This window comes from Myxine glutinosa, chromosome 7, assembly GCF_964187855.1.
Source record: "Myxine glutinosa chromosome 7, kmMyxGlut1.1, whole genome shotgun sequence".
NCBI classification, from domain to species: Eukaryota; Metazoa; Chordata; class Myxini; order Myxiniformes; family Myxinidae; genus Myxine; species Myxine glutinosa.
In genome coordinates, this window is record NC_136267.1 from 35,365,476 (window position 1) to 35,385,012 (window position 19,537).

A 19,537-nucleotide genomic window follows, 5' to 3' on the forward strand; every position below is an offset into this window, starting at 1 on the left:
ACATTACTATTGAGCGTTGCACTACACTCAATCCAGCTTCACTGATGCCCACACCAGAGGAGGGTGACCCCCATGTGTGCATCGAGGTAGTGCAGCAGGTTTCTGCAGTGCGCCCGGACTTGAAGGACACTCCCCTTGATAACCCCGATTGTGTGTTTTATGTCGACGGATCAGCTAAGCGTGCATGGGATGGCTCTCTGCTGTCCGGGTACGCGGTGTGCACTGGTAACGAGACAGTGGAAAGCGGACGCCTTTCACCTACCTTTTCGGCCCAGCAGGCGGAGCTATGCGCCCTAGCTAGAGCATGTACCCTGGCTGCAGGCCTTGCTGTCACCATTTACACGGATTCAGCTTACGCTCACAGGGTGGTTCACAACAAAGGAGCGATCTGGAAGATGCGAGGCTTCCTCACATCTGCAGGTTCGGTAATAAAGAATGGTGATTTGGTCGAAGAGTTACTCCAAAGCATTTTACTTCCACGCGCTATCGCGGTGGTTAAATGCCGTGGCCACCAAAAAACGGACACTGACGTTGCCCGGGGCAACGCCAGGGCGGATGCGGCAGCAGGAAAGGCGGCCGACCATCATATAGGCTGAAACATGCCAGTGGTTACACGGGCTAAAGGGGCGCTTGCACAGACTGCCAAGGTACTGGCCTCAGGGCCAGACACCACACCAACTAACGACGACGTTTTGAGGCTGCAAAACGCAGCAACAGCAACCGAACACGACGACTGGATAAAAAGGGGCTGCAGCGTGACCCAGGCCAGGTGAGATCTGGACCCTCGACGGGAAACCAATAGCACCTAAGAAATTACTGCCCTGGCTTGCACGCATGGCACACCAAAATGGCCATGTGTGCAAGAGGGGGGGTGATGGAGCAGGTAAGAGACACTTGGGCGGCACCGGGATTGTCGCGCATTGCATTGGACGTATGTCGGTCATGCACGGTTTGTCAACAACACAATGGGGGGGGGGGGCACCACCAAGACACCCACATAATGCGGGCCACCCTCAACCCTGGGGGCCGTTCGCCCACATCCAGTTCGATTTCATAAATATACAGCCATGTATGTCGTTCAGTTACATTCTGGTAATCGTGGACATGTTTACAAAATGGGTCGAGGCCTGTCCATGCGTCAAGTCAGACGCCCCGACAGTAGTTAAGCGCCTCGTGCGGGATCTCATGTGCCAATTTTGAATTCCACAAAATATATCCTCAGAACAGGGTGGCCACTTCACGGGAGATGTAATTAAAGGCGTTGGGTGTAAAACAATCCTTCCATTGTGTATACCATCCGCAATCGGCAGGGCTGGTAGAACGCACAAACGGGACTCTGAAACTCAAGCTAGCAAAGATCTGTGCGAACACAGGTCTGAAGTGGCCGGAAGCGCTCCAACTTGCATTGATGAGCACTCGATCCACCCCTAGTTGCACCACGGGTCTTCCCCCCACGAGGTGTTAATGGGGCGGCCTATGAGTTTGCCTGTTTCGGCCCCAGTGGACATGTCCAAACTTGATCTGCCTGTGATGGATGACATGCTTTTCAAGTTTTGCATAGGATTGTCCTAATGTGGCGCGCAGCATTCACGCACGAGTACGAGATGTGTTGCCTGAACCAACAGGCCACGCCATCCACTCCTTCCAAGCCGGAGACCAGGTGCTCGTAAAGCATTTCACTCGCAAGAGCGCACTGGAACCACGGTGGACGGGACCATTCCAGGTATTGCTGACGACACCAACCGCAGTCTTTTGCGAGGGTAAGCCCTCCTGGATCCACGCCACGCACTGTAAGTTGGCCATCCTTGGCCATTTCTTCCATCTGCTTGGAAATCTGCCAACATCACCGCTTTGCACAAAAAAGGTGCAAAAACAGATCCCAGCAACTACAGACCAATCAGCCTTCTCCCAATTATCAGCAAAGTCATGGAATCCATCATTGCTTCAGATATGAAATCTTTCCTCTTCTCCAATGGCTTGATCTCTGATCATCAATTTGGTTTCAGACCTGGACACTCCACTCTGGACATGCTGCTTCTGCTTTCTCAACAATGGATGGAGGTCCTCAATGCCAAACAGGAAATTAGAGCAGTCTCCCTTGACATATCACGTGCCTTCGATACAGTCTGGCACCCCGCTCTGCTCACCAAACTCTCCTCTTTTGGTATCCATGGAAATCTCCACGCATGGCTGGTGGACTTCCTCTCTAGTCGTAGTCAACGTGTGGCCCTGAATGGGTTTCTCTCATCTCCTCTTCCTGTTCAGGCTGGAGTTCCCCAAGGCAGTGTTCTGGGCCCTGTGCTTTTTCTGATCTTCATCAATGATCTCTCTGACTCTCTTGAAAATCCTCTCTATCTCTTTGCTGACGACTCTACTCTCTGTCGCTCCATTCTTCATCCCTCAGATCGGCAGTCTGCAGCCTCCTCACTCTCTGCAGACCTTGACAAAATCACAGACTGGGCAAACAAGTGGAACATGTCTTTCAATCCTGACAAATCTCACACTCTTACGATGTCTCTCCGAAAAGACCGACTGGACAACCCTCCCATCCACTTTCTGAATAATCCTCTCCAAGAGGTTCTGTCACTCAAGCTTTTGGGTCTCACTATCTGCCATGATCTTTCCTGGAAAAACCACATTTCAAACCTGGCCTCCAAAGCCAGTCGCCGACTGGGCATCCTCCGTCGTGCGAAGTCCTTCCTAGGCACACCTGAGCTCCTCACCACATACAAGGCTTTCATCCGCAGCTCAATGGAATACTGCTCTCCCCTCTGGGCTGGTGCTCCTGCCTCACACCTAGCTCGCCTTCGCGCTGTTGAAACCAAAGCATTCAGAATCATTGGAATCTCCCGCGATGAAGCTAACTCCAAGGGCCTCTCACTCACTCACCGCAGGCAGGTTGGTGGTCTTTCCGTCTTCTACCGACTCCTCTCTGGCCTTGCCCCCCCAGCTCTCTCTGGGCTCTGTCCCGCAAATATTCCTACAGGTCGCACAAGATCTGCCTGCAGCCCTCTTTTGGTTAAACTTCCAAAATCAAGACTCTCTGCTCACCTTCACTCCTTCATTCCTCTTTTCTCCCGCCTCTGGAACAAACTCCTTCACTCTCTTCAATCCCACTCCACCCTCCAAGTCTTTAAAACAGCTGTTCACCACCATCTCTTATCTTCCCCCATCCAAAACCTTGATCTTTTCTACCCCTGCTAATTTCACCCCAATTCCCCTTTTTGAAATACCAACTTCTGTCCTGGAAGTCCTTGGTGTCCTTGTGCTTTATACTTCTCCCTCCCCCCCCCCGCCCTTCCCATGCCTCCTCCCCCCGGGCCCTCTCCCTTCCACACATCTCCCTGCTCTCGGATGTTGTGTTTGTGTGCTTCCCCTTTTCTCCCCATCTTGTCTTCCGCTCCCTCTTTTTGTGTATTTTGTTTGTCTGGTCGATTTGTTTGTGAAGTAAATGTTAGCTCTTTCACGAGCCTCGATTCAGTATACAAAAAAAAAAAAAAAAAAAAAAATCCAAGCACCAGACACCACAACACAGTAATGACGTTGTTAGCCACAGGACTTGTGCTCCTGATAACAACAGTAACATGCATCAGCGGCGACGGATCATTCATTAGTAGCACCGAAAGGGGGGGAGTCTGGGAAAGATTGTTGCCACAACAACTCAGTGTAGCGCTGCACCAGGAAATATCACTACCATGTTTCCGTGAAATATCCAAATGGGGCCATAATAGTGTGTGGAGAACCATAATTTGGGAAGCGTCCTTGAATGGTAGTAGGTTTAAACAGGTATTGAAAAAGGTTCGTGTGCAATCATATTGAGGAGTAACCACTCTCCAGGTGGAGGAACAGCCAGGATACAAATGGGGGTCACCCAATTTCAGGATACGGATGCGCACACACTTGGAACAAGGCATGTTAATGAAGCTTAGGTGTAAAGGATGGTTGAAAAGGGGAATGATAGATGGCCCATTAAAAGCAAACTTCGAAATCATACTTAGACCATACCCCCGGGATAAAGCTCAAATGAGAAACGAGGAGAACACACATTGGAAATTAGCAAGAGAGGCTGGCGACAATTCAAAACAGGACTCAGTGCTGGTCATGCATGAAATTTCCCCAGACTGGCAATGCTGGGATACAAATGATAGTTTTACTCTTGTCTCTCAATTATCTCTGCTCCCAGCCCATCGATTCCCCATGTTTGGTTACCACTTTAGAAAGAGAGGGTGTTAACAACGACCAGGGGTGGAATCGGCCATTTAATTTTCGGCCTTCGGTGGCTGCTCATGTGACTGATAGGCCTCCCCGTCTGGGTTAAACCAAAGAAAGGGGTGGTCTGCCTCCAGGGCTCCGGCCACTTGCGTATGGGGAAATCAGAATGTGCATACACTCTCCCAGGAAGAACCACCTTTAGAGGCCATTTTTCCCCGCAGAGCAGGGGTTGGCATTTTTTGGGCACCATGGTCCCTTTTTTGAAGCAATGTTTTACAGCCGGATGCCCTTCCTGCCATCAACCCTGTTCGTCGCCTCTTGCGACACACTGGGAAATACCAGTGAACTGGTACTCAATTTTCCGACCTCGGAAGGATGACAGGCTGAGTCAACCCCCCTGGCATTAATTCAGCGATCGACCAGGATTCGAACCCAGGATCCCAAGCCGGCACCCTAACCGCTAAGCCAACACCAGGCTAACTCTCCTCTCCTCCCAGGGAAGTTGGGAAAAGGGGAAAACGGGATTACACTATCAATAGCATTGCGAGATAAACACATCCACAATATAACAGCTATAACATTCTCTAGGGGGGTTAGTAGGATCAATGGGGTGACAACGGGAATTCAGTGTTTATCCACCCACCTGATCCCACCCCATGGTATGATGTTAATATGCGACGATAAGGCATACCCCTATTTACCAAATAATTGGGGGGTGGGGAGGGGGCACATGTTATCTCGGCTCAGTTCTTCCCGATGTCGAGATACTGGATAATCTAGATTCAAGGCCGTTGAATATGCGATATAAGAGAGCAGTGTGGAACGAAGACGGGACCACGACATTACATGGAGCGGGATAGGAAAAGGCGCTGTGTTTCTTTTTCCCAGGAGCAGGCACGGTCATGAATAGCTTCTGGATAGATAAGATGGCTTTAGCTTTGGAAAAGGTAGCTAACGACACTGCCACACTCGCCACAGCCCATAATGAATTATTAGATACAGTAGTTCATATGCGCACAATGGTAATGCAGAATTGGGTGGCTTTGGATATGCTACTGGCAGAAAAAGGAGGAGTATGCGGGGTAGTAGAAGGAAAATGTTGCACGTATATACCAGATCCATCCGAAGGGGTGTCAGCCGCAATAGTACGATTAAGAAAGACCAGTCATGCATTGCCTATTGATTGAATCTCGCGCGAAAACTCTTTGAATGCTGACTGGCTTACCAATTGGTTTACAGGATGGACAGGCACGATAGTTAAGTGGTTGTTGTCCGCACTTGCGGTGGTAATTGGGGTAATAATTTGGGGGGCACTAATGAAAGCCTATGTGCTTCTATGCGTAAGAAAATACTTTACAGGATGGATGTCAAAGAAAGCGCCGGCAAATACCATGGTCTTGGCCGCTGATCTGAACGAGTCCTCGGCCGTTGATCCGGACGAGGCCTTATCCGCGGAACCGAACGAATCCTTGGCCGTCAACCCGAATGAACCCATGGATGATGCTGATGTGTTCGTTGCGTCTGAAGATTGTGATGACTTTGTAAATCCCCTGCGGGAATTGTCTAATGTTTCTTATGTATTACAGGCTCACAGCTGTCTAACTCCTGTCGACATAGCTTTGGGTCTGGCCGCCAAAAGACCTGATACTCCGAATCCCTCTGAGCACACGTCCATGGATGACTGACACACAGGAAGTTTCTCTCTTTTCCTTGAATTGCCATGCTCTGTACTCTCAACAGGAGCAGATGATACAAGATATTGACGATGTTATGTATTCCCCAGAACAACAACATGTGCGGGCTCTTATGAGCATGGACCTCGATTAACTTCAAAGATCTGCAAGGACCGTGTTTGTGCGAGGTGGGGGGAGCCAGTTCCGCAGGGGAGGTGACGGGCCCTTTGTGGAGCACATCCTCATCGGACCAGGCGTCTTTGTTGCAGATCCGAAACATTAATGGACTTCCATTTTCTAACACACGCGCGGCCGCACAACCTGCCTTTCAAGTGTGCATGCGTGGCACTATGGGCACGTGGAATGCGCTTGGAAGGACACACTTGCAACACTATTCTTACCTGCTTAATAAAGCCCGCTGGGGCATTGTCTCTTTGATACGTTGTCTCGTAGAGACAAAAGAGGGGAGGTGTGGGGATCATACATTTAATTGTGCTTTGCTTGACTTGTCTAATTGCAGTTTGCTTTAACAGCTAAGTTTATTTGTGCTCAAATAGAGTTCATTTATGCTAATGCTTCAGAAAAGCATTGAATTACATGATTTGCTTTTACAGCCAAACTCAGTGAAGGCTTTTAAAATGCTGATAGTTACATTTGTAGAGTTCAAACTTTTGTCAAGCTGCGCTTGAAGGAAAAACAACTTTCACAATCCCTGTGTCCTTGTAAGAACTCTGCAAGGGGAGATAAGAACTTAAGGAATGTTGCAATAACAGAATGTGCTCGTCTCCTACACTCTTTCCCTTGGCTCAGCACTCCAACAGGATAGGACCAGGGTAGGGGCTAGTGGTCAGCTTTCCCACTCTTTGTCTAAGACTGCTTAGCTTGCAGATTTAGCGGAGATTGCTGTCTTACTTTGAAATGTATATAAGAAACGCCTTTGCCGAGTTACTTTCAGAGAGTGTCTTGGATCCTCTCTGCTCATTTGAGCTCTGATTTCCTTTGATCTCTCTCTCCACAGCTGTGTATTGGTCTTTCAATAAACGCCTGTTACTCTTTGATTTGTAGTGGAACCTGGTTCGATTCCCGACACTTGTACTTTGGGGAAAAGTTTCGATGTCACGGACCACTCAGCACGGTTGGACGACAGTACCAGGTCCATCAAACAAGTCCTACCTTTGCTTTCTTTCCAAACGACAATGGTTTCTTCAGGTTTCTTTCAGCCAGGTTATTTCTTGTCACATGACATGTTACTACAAGAAGGAAGACAGGGAAGAAAAGGTGAACAAAGAGGGAGAATGCCATCATACTAAAATACGCAATTTGGTGTCTGTCTGGCTGTCTATCTGACGATATTTGACTACGATACATTCGGTCGTTATTTATCCAATCTCAACCAACTTTGATGGGAGGACTAAGGGTCACACAATGAAGGTTGTAGCGCATTCATTTTAACCCCCTTCCTTAGGGGGTTTTCCTCGCCAATGGAGATGCGTGTTGAGGTGTACATCCATGTTAAGATAGCTTTATTGTGGTGTTTTCCCAAGGCCACTTCTAATAACAAAACTAATGATAATAGCATTATATTAATGTTATTACAAAGCAATATTAATACTATTAATATCCCACCTCCCCCATGGGGTTTTTCCTCCTTGAACAAACGCCGTATTAACGTGTATAAATAGCTTATTGTGCTGTTTTTGTTGGAGCACCCCCACCAGAAGTAAAAATATTATAAACCACAAACATCTATGATTACCTTTTAAAACAGTCACTAATGCTGTTGAACACTAAACTGAAATAAATTTGGAGGAATCTGGATTCAGTCAATCACATCGACGATCACACCTGATTGTAGATCTACTGTAGTCTATATACTATATATTGTCTATATACACCCCTCTGGGCCGGTGCTCCTCCCTCACAACCTCACTGTTGTCTATATACCCCCCTTTTGGCTGTTGAAACCAAAGCTTTCAGAATCATTGAAATCTCCCGCAATGAATCTAACTCCGAGGGCCTTTCACTCACTCACCGCAGGCAGGCAGGTGGTCTTTCTGTCTTCTACGGACTCCTCTTCAGCCTTGCACCCCCTGCTCCATCTGTGCTCTGTCCCCCAAATATTCCTACAGGTCGCACAAGATCTGCCAGCAACCCTCTTATGGTTAAACTGCCAAAATCAAGACTCTCTATTCACTTCCACTCTTTCATTCCTCTTTTCTCCCGCCTCTGGAACAAACTCCCCCACTCTCTTCAATCGCGCTCCTCCCTCCAGGTCTTTAAAACAGCTGTTCACCACCATCTCTTATCTTACCCCATCCAAAACCTTGATCTTTTCTACCCCCGTTAATTCACGCCAGATACACTTTTTTTAAATATCAACTTCTTTCCTGGAAGTCCTAGCAGTGTCCATGTGTTTTATACCACTCCCACCACCCCCCACCACCCCTTCTCACTCCTCCTCCCCCCCAAGCCCTCTCCCTCCCACAGATCTCCCAATGTCCCTGCTCTCAAATGTACTTGTGTGCTTCCCCGTCTCTCCCCATCTTGTCTTCCGCTCCCTTTATCATATGTTTTATGTGTCAGTTTGTCCTTTTGTGATTAATGTTAGCTCTTACACGAGCCTCAATCTTGTATACAAAAAACTTTTTTTTTTTTAAACCCCACCAGGGTTAATAACACGACCCTTCCCCTGCCGGTTCCATGGAGTTCTTCCAAGGAGTTTTTCGTGGCGTTTTTCCAAAGCCGCTTCTCATTACAAAAGTAATAACAATACCTATAATAATAGCGTAATATTAATGATTTTACGAAACAATATCCCCACTCCCCAAGGGGTTTTGTGACTTGCGATATTGCCTCCCCTCACCCCTCTGACACCCTCACGGAAGTACATTTTATTATAGGGAAGTTAGAATGGTGAGGCATGGTCTGGTCTTTTCAATGACCTGAACTAACATAAGTAATAGTAATATTAATTGGCAATAATAATAAGGATAATAATATGACTCTCCTGCAGTGAGTGGGTAGTTGAATAAATGAGGAAATTGATTTTTTCATAATAATTTTAGTTTTGAGGACCTCTATTAATCCTTGTGCCCTTTAATATCTGTGGCAAGCCTGTTGTTGGCTTAATGGTTAAGGTGGCTGGCTTGAGATCTTAGGGTCCTGAGTTTGAGCCCCTGTCTACTGTTGAATTAACACTAGGTGGGTTGACTCAGCCTGTCATCCTTCCGAGCTCGGCAAAATGACCTGGTGGACTAGTAATGGAAGGCACTGTATCAACGGCACAGCCATGCCCCCAGAAATGATGCAACCAGCAGCCATAGGCTACACACAAAAGCTATATATATATATATATATATATATATATATATATATATATATATATATATATATATATATATATGTATGTATGTATGTATATATATATATATATATATATATATATGTATATGTATGTATATATATATATATATATATATATATATATATATATATATATATATATATATATATGTGTGTGTGTGTGTGTGGCTGAGTTCCACTCAAAAACGTTCACATTTGGATAAGTAATTAAAAACCTGCATTCAGGGATCGTTATTGTAGGAAGTAAAAATGTAGGAAATAACACATCAGCTTCACCAAGCCTGTCCATCAACCTTATCTCCATTCCAACCAACTAAAGAAGAAAACAGAAAAATAAACAACCAAACACACAAAACAATCAGATTGTTTAACACGTAATTAAAGTGAAAATTTAATTATAAAAAACATTCAAAAGTGCTTATTTATTAATTATGGATGCAAACGCATGAGTGGTTGGTGGAAGGGCCAGCAAGTACAAATTGTGTATGGCAAATGGGGAAGAGTTTTATGCGGGTTCCATGCACACAATTCCCAATTTATTCATAATCAAGAATGAAGATTGATTGAAGATGAATTTTTGAAATAGTACCACGGCTCCTGAAGCTCATCTGGATCGGGAGCAACAGTTAATGACCTAATAAACAAGAAAGAGAAAGCAGAGATTGCAGACCCTCGCCAACACGTGTTTGTGAGGTGTATTTTGTGGGGTGTTTTTGTACATTCTTCCATTCTTTTGTATAACCCCACTTTCATCAGACACACGTGACACATGACATCATCTTTGTAAAACTGATTTCAGTATTGTATATGTATATTTTTTAATGAGGCTGTCCTTGGACTCTTTTGAGTCCCCAGGGTTTTTGCATCCTTGGCGTATTTTGGGTCATCAGGGTCCCATGGCTCTTTTGGGTCTTTTGCGTCATTGGGGTGTCTTGAGTCCTCGGGGACTTTTGGGTCTTCAGATTCTTCAGGGTCTTTTGTGTCTTTTTGGGTCCTCGGTCTTTTGGGTCTTCTGAGTCCTCAGGATATTATGGGTCCTTGGGGTCCTCTGATTCTTCATGGTATTTAAGGATCTTCAGAGTATGTCAGGGTCTTGGTGGTCTTAAGGGTCTTGAGGGGTCTTAAAGGTTATTCAAAGGTCTAAGGGGTCTCAGCAGTCCAAAGGGTCGAAAGGTACATTCTGATAGTACATAATTAAGAGACTACGTAATTAATAGACAGGATGCCACCGAGTTCAAACCCTACATAACTAATAGATATATTGAAAACTGACATGGCTGGAGAAGATAATGTATGCGAGTTTCTTCTTCTTCAAATAATAACGTAAGACCAATCATGTTGAAATGTTAAAAACATGTGTTCCGCTTTAAAACAACTACATTACTTTGAAGTTTCACTTAGATCAATGAAGCGGTTCAAGAAATGTAATTTTTCAAAGATTTTCATTCAATCTAGTATGGCCACCAAACCATGTGACATTGATTATTCAAGGATAGCATGGCATACGCAAGGCATGGGGAACATGTGTGTGAAGTTTCTGTTCAGCCGTTCTGGAGGAGTGGCATTTTAAAGTTTTATTCTTCAAAAAAAATCATAGCCGCCAAACCATGTGTCCTATGACATCATAGTTGCAGAACGTTTTGTTCGTCATTGGTATGCAATCATGCATATAATCGTTTGCCTCGATCTGTTTAGCCGTTTCAGCGAAAGAGTTTTTTTTAAGGGTTTTGTGTTTAAACAAATATGGCAGCCGAACCACGTGACCGATGAAGTCATTATTTTTGTTTGTCCACCAATTTATCCCTAGACGACGCTCAAGTTTTTAAAATCTTGATCAGATGAAGTTTTGTACTTGTTGAATTATGATGTCATAATGGAGGCACCTATGACATCATCATTACGATATGTTATTCCCCGTGGAGAGTTCTTTACAATGATCCATGTCTCAATGTTTTTTCTACGAAGCGCTTTTGGAGATATGGAGGTGCAATGTTTTTCGGTTTTTCCAAGATGACGCCCATACCACGTGACAATCAGGTCTCAATGAAGTCATAATTATCTTCTTTTTTTCTACAGGAGGAGGTGCACCCATGGTGAAAATTTCCTGCCAATCAGACCAACGGTTGCAGAGAAAAGCATACTTATTCTGTGCAGACAAACAAACGGACTCAAATGCAATACCCTTGTTGTAAAATAATCAGATCTACAACAGTGTCTCCGAAGGTGAGTTTAATCAGAATCGAACTCTAGCAATATCTAAAAGAGAATTGGCAATCATGAGATCAATATACGTCAATCATATGAGCAAGAAAGAGTATGACATTCAGGTAAATAAGCAAGCAATATGCAATGAGGTTCACCTTACCATTCTAAGCATACACGTGGATAAAGCATGATAAATGTCTCAGGAGTGCCCTTCACTCTTCGGAGCCAAATCTTATATTGGCCAAGTAGTGGTCAGTAGTGGTAATGACACCTGGGTCGCAACTTGGGTACAATTTCACCACATTCCTCCCCGGGTTTAAAACCTCGCTAGCAAGCCAGGCAGCAGTAAGAGTATAACTACAATTGGTAGCCTATTACATAAGAGTACACAAATTCCGGGCATCCCATCACGACCAGCCAAAACGGTCGGGGCGGCGGATCTCTTGTCCGTGCGCGTTCGGTATATATCGGGGCCTTCAGTGGCAGCGTCGAGATCGCCACTGTCAGGAGTGCTCTCTATCTCCGGAGACGACGGCGGCACGACTATACCTGGCGGCTCGGGCGAGCGAGAGGGTGGAATCAAGGGTGAGTTCCCCAATACCGGGTTCCCCGAGCAGAGTTCCGTCCCAACGAGATCCCCGCAGGGAGCGAGTTGACGGACCGACACGGTTGATTCGCGTCCATCCGACAGCTGGACCCGAGCGTGATCGGGATTAGTTTGGAGGATACGAACCTTGTCAACGAGCGGGTCATATTTACTCGTGCGCACCGCCCATTTGAGAAAAGCCGGACCGGGCTGGGCAAGCCACCCAGGCAGAGGGCGGACAGAACCCGTGCGGCAGGAGAAGCACAATAAACGATCGTGAGGGATTTCGTTCGTAGCGGTGCATAGGAGTGAACGGATCGAATGTAGGGCCCCATGCACCATCCCCATCCATTGGTCCGGTCGCAGACCATGGGTCTTGAGGCCAAAAGTGATGGCCCTCCATATTGTGCCATCAAAGCGTTCCACGCAACCGTTAGCGTGCGGGCTGTACGGGGTGGTATCGCCAGATGCGATGTTACGCTGCAACAGAAATGCCGTCATGTCCTGGGACAAAAACATGGCACCTCTGTCGGTGTGCACATATCCCGGATTCCCGAACATTGAGAACAGAAGCTGCAAACATCGGATAACCGTAGCCGTTGACATATCGCTGCATGGAAAGGCGAAAGGGAATCTGGAATATTCGTCTATGATCGTGAGGAGATAACGAGAGGTACCGGAGGCTGGTAGAGGTCCTTTGAAGTCCATTGCCAATCTGTCCCACGGCCTAGTAGCTTGAATCAGCGTCCCAATGTTCGGTTTATGGAAGCGGGGTTTGAGTTCAGCGCAAACAGGGCAAGTGCGGCACAGACGGCGAACGTCTTCAACAAAGTAGGGCAAATTACGGCTACGCACGAAATGAGCTAGGCGGTCACCCCGGGGTGACACAAGGTGTCATGAAGAACGCGTAAATCCTCGAAGGAGGTTAAACTCGCACAAACACCTGGTCGGGATAAAGCATCTGCTGCGTGATTCTCCCGCCCTGGTCGATACGTGATACCGAGGCTGTAATCAGCTAGCTCTATATGCCAGCAAGTGATTTTCTCATTCTTAATGCGCTGGGCATGCCGTGTGTCATACATAAATGCAACACTTTGCTGATCGGTGATGACATCAAAACGTTTGCCTAGCAAATACGGTCTCCACCGATGAATTGACTCCACAATTGCGTAGGCTTCTTTCTCAACAGAAGAGGGATGCCTCTCAGCGGAGGATAACGTCCTTGAGAAGAAGGCTACAGGCTTCCCCCCTTGAGAGAGTGCGGCAGCGATCGCGTGATCCGACACGTCACTTTCAAGAACAAAGGGTATGTTGTCATCAATGGAAGACACAGCAGCACCAGCTATGTCTGACTTCAGTCCCTGGAAGGCGACCTTGGCAGCGGGAGGCATAGGGAATGTTTTGCAATCAACGAGGGGATGGAGCTTCTTGGAGTAATTTTTGACCCACCTCAAATAATGTGCAAACAGCCCGAGGGCACGCTTCAAAGAAGCACGATCATGCGGTGGCACCATGTCGAGCAAAGGGCGCAGACGTTCCTTGTCAGGTGTTATTGTTCCTTGGGTCACGGTGTACCCCAGGAGATCTATCGTCCTGGAGGAATAGCGACATTTAGCCTCGTTAAGGGTCAGACTGTACTTTTGTGCAACCTGGAGAAAGCATTGCAAGTTAGCATCATGGTGAGCCTGATCATGGCCGCAAACTGTCAGATTATCCAAATAAACGACGACGTCTGTTAATCGTTCTTTGGTAATTATGTCGTCAATGGCCCTTTGAAAGCAAGTGACTCCATTTGTAATGCCGAAGGGCAAACGCGTGAACTGATACAGCCACTGTCCGGATTCAAAGCCTGTAAAAATTTGATCGGCTTCCGCTATTGGAATTTGATGATACGCACTCCGAAGATCGAGAGTGCTGTACACGGAATATTGGGCGACCTGTCGAACCAGAGAATCCAATCCCGGAAGTGGGTAGGCATCCAGGTGCGTAAATCTATTTATGGTTTGTGAATAATCAATTACCATGCGCTTGCAATGATTTTCAGACTGGACGACCAAAACTTGCGCACGCCAAGGGGATTGGCTGGGCTCGATTATTATGCCTTCGCGGAGGAGTCTGCTATTCTCCTCTGAAATGAATTGTGCATCAGCCCTGGAGTAGCACCGGGATTTGATCGCGACCGGAGCGCATTCCATAGTTAGATTCGGAAATAAGGTCATCGGTTCAATCAACATCCCTGCCAGGGTACAGACCGAGAGCGTGGCATTTCCCCCAAACGTCATCTCTAAGCGGCTGTGGCGTTCGAGAAAATCATGCCCCAATAGAACTTCGGCGCATAAGGTGGGCAATACCATTAGGCGAACATCAGTATACATTGTACCATTAATTACTAGCATTACGCGGCATTCACCCTTGGTGCGCATCCATAAAGATTGTGATGCCATGAAGATCCGGCGCGATCCTCCCAAGATCGGCCATCCGTGACGGCGGATGAGGCCCATATCGACATAGCTCTCAGTCGATTCTATGTCGACCAAAGCACCTGCAGATTGTCCCTCAATCAGGACTGGTATGACGGCTCTGGACAACCCATGAGGTCCGGGCTGTGTCAGGGTAGCCAGGGGTGGTGCGCGACTGCGCGTGCCATACACGTCGAGTTGATGCCGGCCAATGTTGGTCGGGGACGCCGCCCGCGCGCTGATCGACATACTTTTGCAAAATGGCCTTTCCGGCCGCAAGTATGACAAGTCACTTTGCGGGCCGGGCACGCAGTACGGAGATGATTTCTATTGCCACAGAAGAAGCACTTAGCGTTGCCCCCGGCCGAGGTAGTCACTGCGAGACTCGTACCTTCGGCTCTGAGTGCCTCCCCCGTCTTGGGCAGTGAGTCGGAAGCAGTGCACTCTGCAGCAACATCGGACTCCGAGCACCGCTGTAATGTAGGGCCGACCGTATACTTCTGATTGGGCCTGAGCTTCGTGAAGCACAAGAGCCTGATCGAGGGCCTGCTTCAGCATCAGGTTCGGCTTTTCTAGCAGACGTTGCCGGATGCTTGAAGAGTAAAGTCCAGAAATGAACGCATCGCGCATAAGATCGTCCACATTTGCTCATAGGATCTGACCTCATGAGCACATTCTTTGCCAAGGTGACGTAATTCTTGGGCGAAATGAGTGAGGGATTCCGATGCGTCCTGCTTCTTCATGGCGAGCTGGTATCGCGTGTGAATGACATTCCGCGGCTTGATATAGATGGTGCGCAGCTCTGCTATGGCGAGGTCGAATGTCTCACAATGGGATATGTAGTCGTGAACGACGTGGGTCACATGAGAGTTAAGCACCGCGCGCTTCACCTCGTCTGTGATGTCGTTATGCCCTTGCAGGTAGCTGGTCAGCAGACTAAGCCAGTGCTTGAGCTGACTTGGAGCTTCCGCAGTTTGTGGGTCCACGCCGAACGTGGGCAGTTGCAAAAGCTTGTGGGTCATGTTGATCTTGAATGAAGGTAGAAGATTCGATTCTGATTAAGTGTTGTAAAATAATCCAATCTACAACAGTGTCTCCGAAGGTGAGTTTAATCAGAATCGAACTCTAGCAATATCTAAAAGAGAATTGGCAATCATGAGATCAATATACATCAATCATATGAGCAAGAAAGAGTATGACATTCAGGGAAATAAGCAAGCAATATGCAATGAGGTTCCCCTTACCATTCTACGCATACACATGGATAAAGCATGATAAATGTCTCAGGAGTGCCCTTCACTCTTCGGAGTCAAGATCTTATATTGGCCAAGTTGTGGTCAGTAGTGGTAATGATACCTGGGTCGCAACTTGGATACAATTTCACCACAACCCTCTCCTCTGGTGAGGGTAAATATTGAAATTTAGTTCCAGCGTAGAATCTGGTCACGTGATTGGTTGAATGGAAGCCCTCTCGATTCTGATTACAGCAATACATGTTTGCACGTCATGTTTTTCAGGTTATAGGTCATCATGTTTTTAGCTGAGGGCGTAGCTGTGCTGCTGATGTGTTATTTATGGTTAACGTGGTATTGCCTTGAGAGCCCCTAGTTTCATTTTACCTTGCTTTGATAATTCTCATACACCTCATCTGATTATATGCTCTTCATTGTAATCAGGACAGGTCAGCTGACTGGCTTGATGGTCTTGGTATGTTATCAATAAAAGAAGGTTATTTAATCACAGAAAATGACATTTCTGCACCACTGTGTCACCAAAATATCCATTTTATAACCCCATATTGTGCAATGGCTCATAACCAATTATTAATAATAATCTCCTACCTCCCATATAATTGTCAAATTTCCTCACTGAAACCATCTACTTCTTATGAATTAAGCAGTTCCTCAGTTACCAAATCGCTTGGCAGCCATTTTGTAAGATGGCTGCCATGGCCATCAGGGGCCAAATCTGCAATGCCCCAATATTCAGATCTCATCCATATATATATATATATATATATATATATATATATATATATATATATATATATATATATATATATATATTATTCTATCTATGTGTATTATATATACTAGGGCATGCCCGTACTATATATATATCTAAAATTACATCCCCCCCCTCTATTTACATGAAATGGTTTGGTCCATTCGCAAAGCCAAAGCGAACGGCTTGCGAGTACGGTGACAATCCCCCCCCTCTATTTACATGAAATGGTTTGGTCCAAAGCGAACGGCTTGCGGAGTTTGGTAAATAAATCGCCATAGCTCGGTAACTACTTCTCCGATTAATATGAAACCTTGAAAAGGCACATCCTCGGGTCCCCAGCAATATACCTGGCAAGTTTCAAGTATATCGGACCCGTGGTTGTCGAGAAACAGCGGTCACAGACACACATACACACACACATACACACACACATACACACACACATACACACACACATACACACAGAGATTACTGGAATTATAGATAGATTATGATCCATGGTCTATCTCTGTGCCAAATTTTGTACTTTTATCACAAATTGCACAATGTGTTTATGATAGCGCCCCACTAAAGCAGAAATGGAAGGAATGGCTTGAAGTGCAATTCCTAAAGGCTTGCTTTTTCCAAACCTTTACACTCAAGCGTATTTTATCACTTTCAATCTGTTTTCCGACCTTAGGAATCAGGATCACATTTTCCATGTCAGCCATTTTCTGTTGAAAGTTTCAAATAATAATTTTACATTTATGATGGGGCCAGTTTATGGAGGGCTTTGCATGTCAAGAGGAGGATTTTGTACTGGATTCTCTGGGGGATGGGGAGCCAGTGAAGCTTGTAAAGGACGGGGGTGATGTGGTCACGGGTCCGGGAATGGGTGAGTAGACGGGCTGACCTCCTCTCCAGACACACTCCCACCCGCAACCTCCGCTCTGCTGGTACCAACCTCCTGACCCTCTCCATCCGGACCAAATTCAGATCCTGGGGGGACAGGGCCTTCTCCATCGCTGCTCCCACCCTCTGGAACTCACTACCTCACACCATCAGAGACTCCTCCTCACTCACCACATTAAACACATCACTAAAGACCCACCTGTTCAACACTGCATTCAACATTCAACCCACAGAATTTAACCCCTGACTATCTCCTCTCCTTCTCCCTCCTTTTGCTTTAAATATTTCCCTATTGATTCTTGTCTTTTTGCAATTGTTGTTTTCATGTATTGTTATGCATTATGTTTTCCACTCTGTCAAAGCGCCTTTGGGCTTCTTGAAAAGCGCTATACAAAATAAATGAATTATTATTATTATAAATAAAAAATTAGACAGGACGCCATTTGGCCCATCATGCCTTTACACTCTTCACACCATAGCACTCTTCACAAAAACAACATGGTTCCACTGAAGAGTTACTTTGTTTGCACCAGATGTGGTCCTGTGGATGTGTATCTTCATCCGTCCAAGATCCATTATATCACAAATTCTTCTTCCAATCAGTTTGTACTCGTCTTTGCATTCATATTGTGCACGTTCACCATGATGAAACACTCGCTTCCAGTTCGTCAGATTGCCATTTTCCACCCATGCTGGTGGAGGCCTGCAGACTTCTCCTGATTGAGACAAGAAAATAACTTTTTTCATCACTTCATGAGGAATGAATAATAATAATAGTAGTAGTCGGTTTTTATCCCAGAAACACTCGCTTCAGGTAGCTGGTAGCAGCTCACCTTGGGTGAGATATGCTTGTCCTTCATTCTAATCTCTCCTACAGCCCTTAAGTTTAACTCAGGCCACAATTCACAGCTTCAATGCACTTCAACTCTGGCTCGAGCTCCAACAAAAGCTGAAAAATGTAATTGCGAAAAGGAAACTAGGAAAGAACAACAATGGACAAGTGCCAAATTCCAAAAATGTGGCTAGTTAAGCTGTATGAAGCATTTTAATGGAAGAGCTGGTAAACAACTTTTTCTGAACTGTTTTTGGTGCTGAAAATGAATCTTTTGTTTACCTGGCTCAATTTTGACTTTTTAGGTCAAAAAACTAGGTCAGTAGGTCAAAGGTCATCAATTTACCTTTCACTGAAAAAGGCTTTATTTATCATTTGCTATCTAACTGTGCAAAGTTTGAAACTCACTATTTGTAATTAAGAGTACTGGTGCAAGGAAGGTCGAAAATAAATGAAAAATGTTAAGACGTATTTGACGACAAATGCAGATATCTCCGTGATGGCTTCATTTACTGAATACTGGAAAGTGTGCACTCTTATTTACAATACTCTCAAGAAAACAAGCACCTTTAAGAATGATGGCCTATTTTAGCACACTGTATCTGTCCCAAGGAGTAAGACTATGTGTTTTCTGCAATTACCCCCCTCCCCTCCTCCCCACACGGCATCACTCTGGAACAGTTTACCTGCATTCTGCTTTCTCCTCTATCCTAACCTACCTCAATTGAAGAGGAATTTCAATAGATTCCTCCTTTCTGTCTAATATCTATACTTTCCTTTGTGGAGCCCCCACCTCGAGTGGCCTTAAACGCTTTGCGGTGGGTGACTACTCATCAAAAACAAATAAAAGCACACACCTCTATCACTTTAAAGTTTAAACGTTTGTCTGTGCATGTTTTTTCCCTTCATTGGCACCAGCTCACCTGCTCACCACCCATTTTTACCGATACAGCCATCGCACAATGCACAATGCTTAGTGAGCACACCAACGAAGGGAAGAGATTCACCGAAAGTGACGACTCACACCATCATCAGCATCCATCATATATATATATATATATATATATATATATATATATATATATATATATATATATATATATATATATATATATATATTGTTACTGATCGCGGTTTAGGATGTTGTTTGCCGAGCGAAGGCCCCGCGACCGAACAGTTGTTCCCCGACTCACCCGATTCACCCAGAACTTTGGCCGTATCGCACCGCAGCTGTCCAATCTGGAAAAGACTAAAACGACGAAATGCAAAGAGGAAAAGGAATAAGACGAGAAGACGGACAGAAGAGTAA

General features: G+C 45.8%; 1 protein-coding gene across 6 annotated transcripts in view; it reads right to left on the minus strand.

Annotated features, from left to right (window-relative positions):
- Nucleotides 1-18,158, minus strand: part of LOC144888210 (sushi, von Willebrand factor type A, EGF and pentraxin domain-containing protein 1-like) — a 106,171-nt gene extending 88,013 nt beyond the window's left edge. Inside the window, exons 1-2 of one of the 6 annotated variants that reach the window (XM_078781478.1) lie at nt 17,927-18,158; nt 7,059-7,135 (exon numbers count right to left, since the gene is read on the minus strand). In XM_078781478.1, the coding sequence (XP_078637604.1) occupies nt 7,059-7,135; nt 17,927-18,143 (294 nt within the window). In that variant the 5' untranslated portion in view covers nt 18,144-18,158. Of the gene's footprint in view, nt 1-7,058; nt 7,136-14,449; nt 14,842-17,915 lie in introns of those variants that run through there. The other 5 variants (XM_078781481.1, XM_078781477.1, XM_078781480.1 and 2 more) reach the window with 5 other exon arrangements.
- Between the last annotated feature and the right edge of the window lie 1,379 nt (nt 18,159-19,537).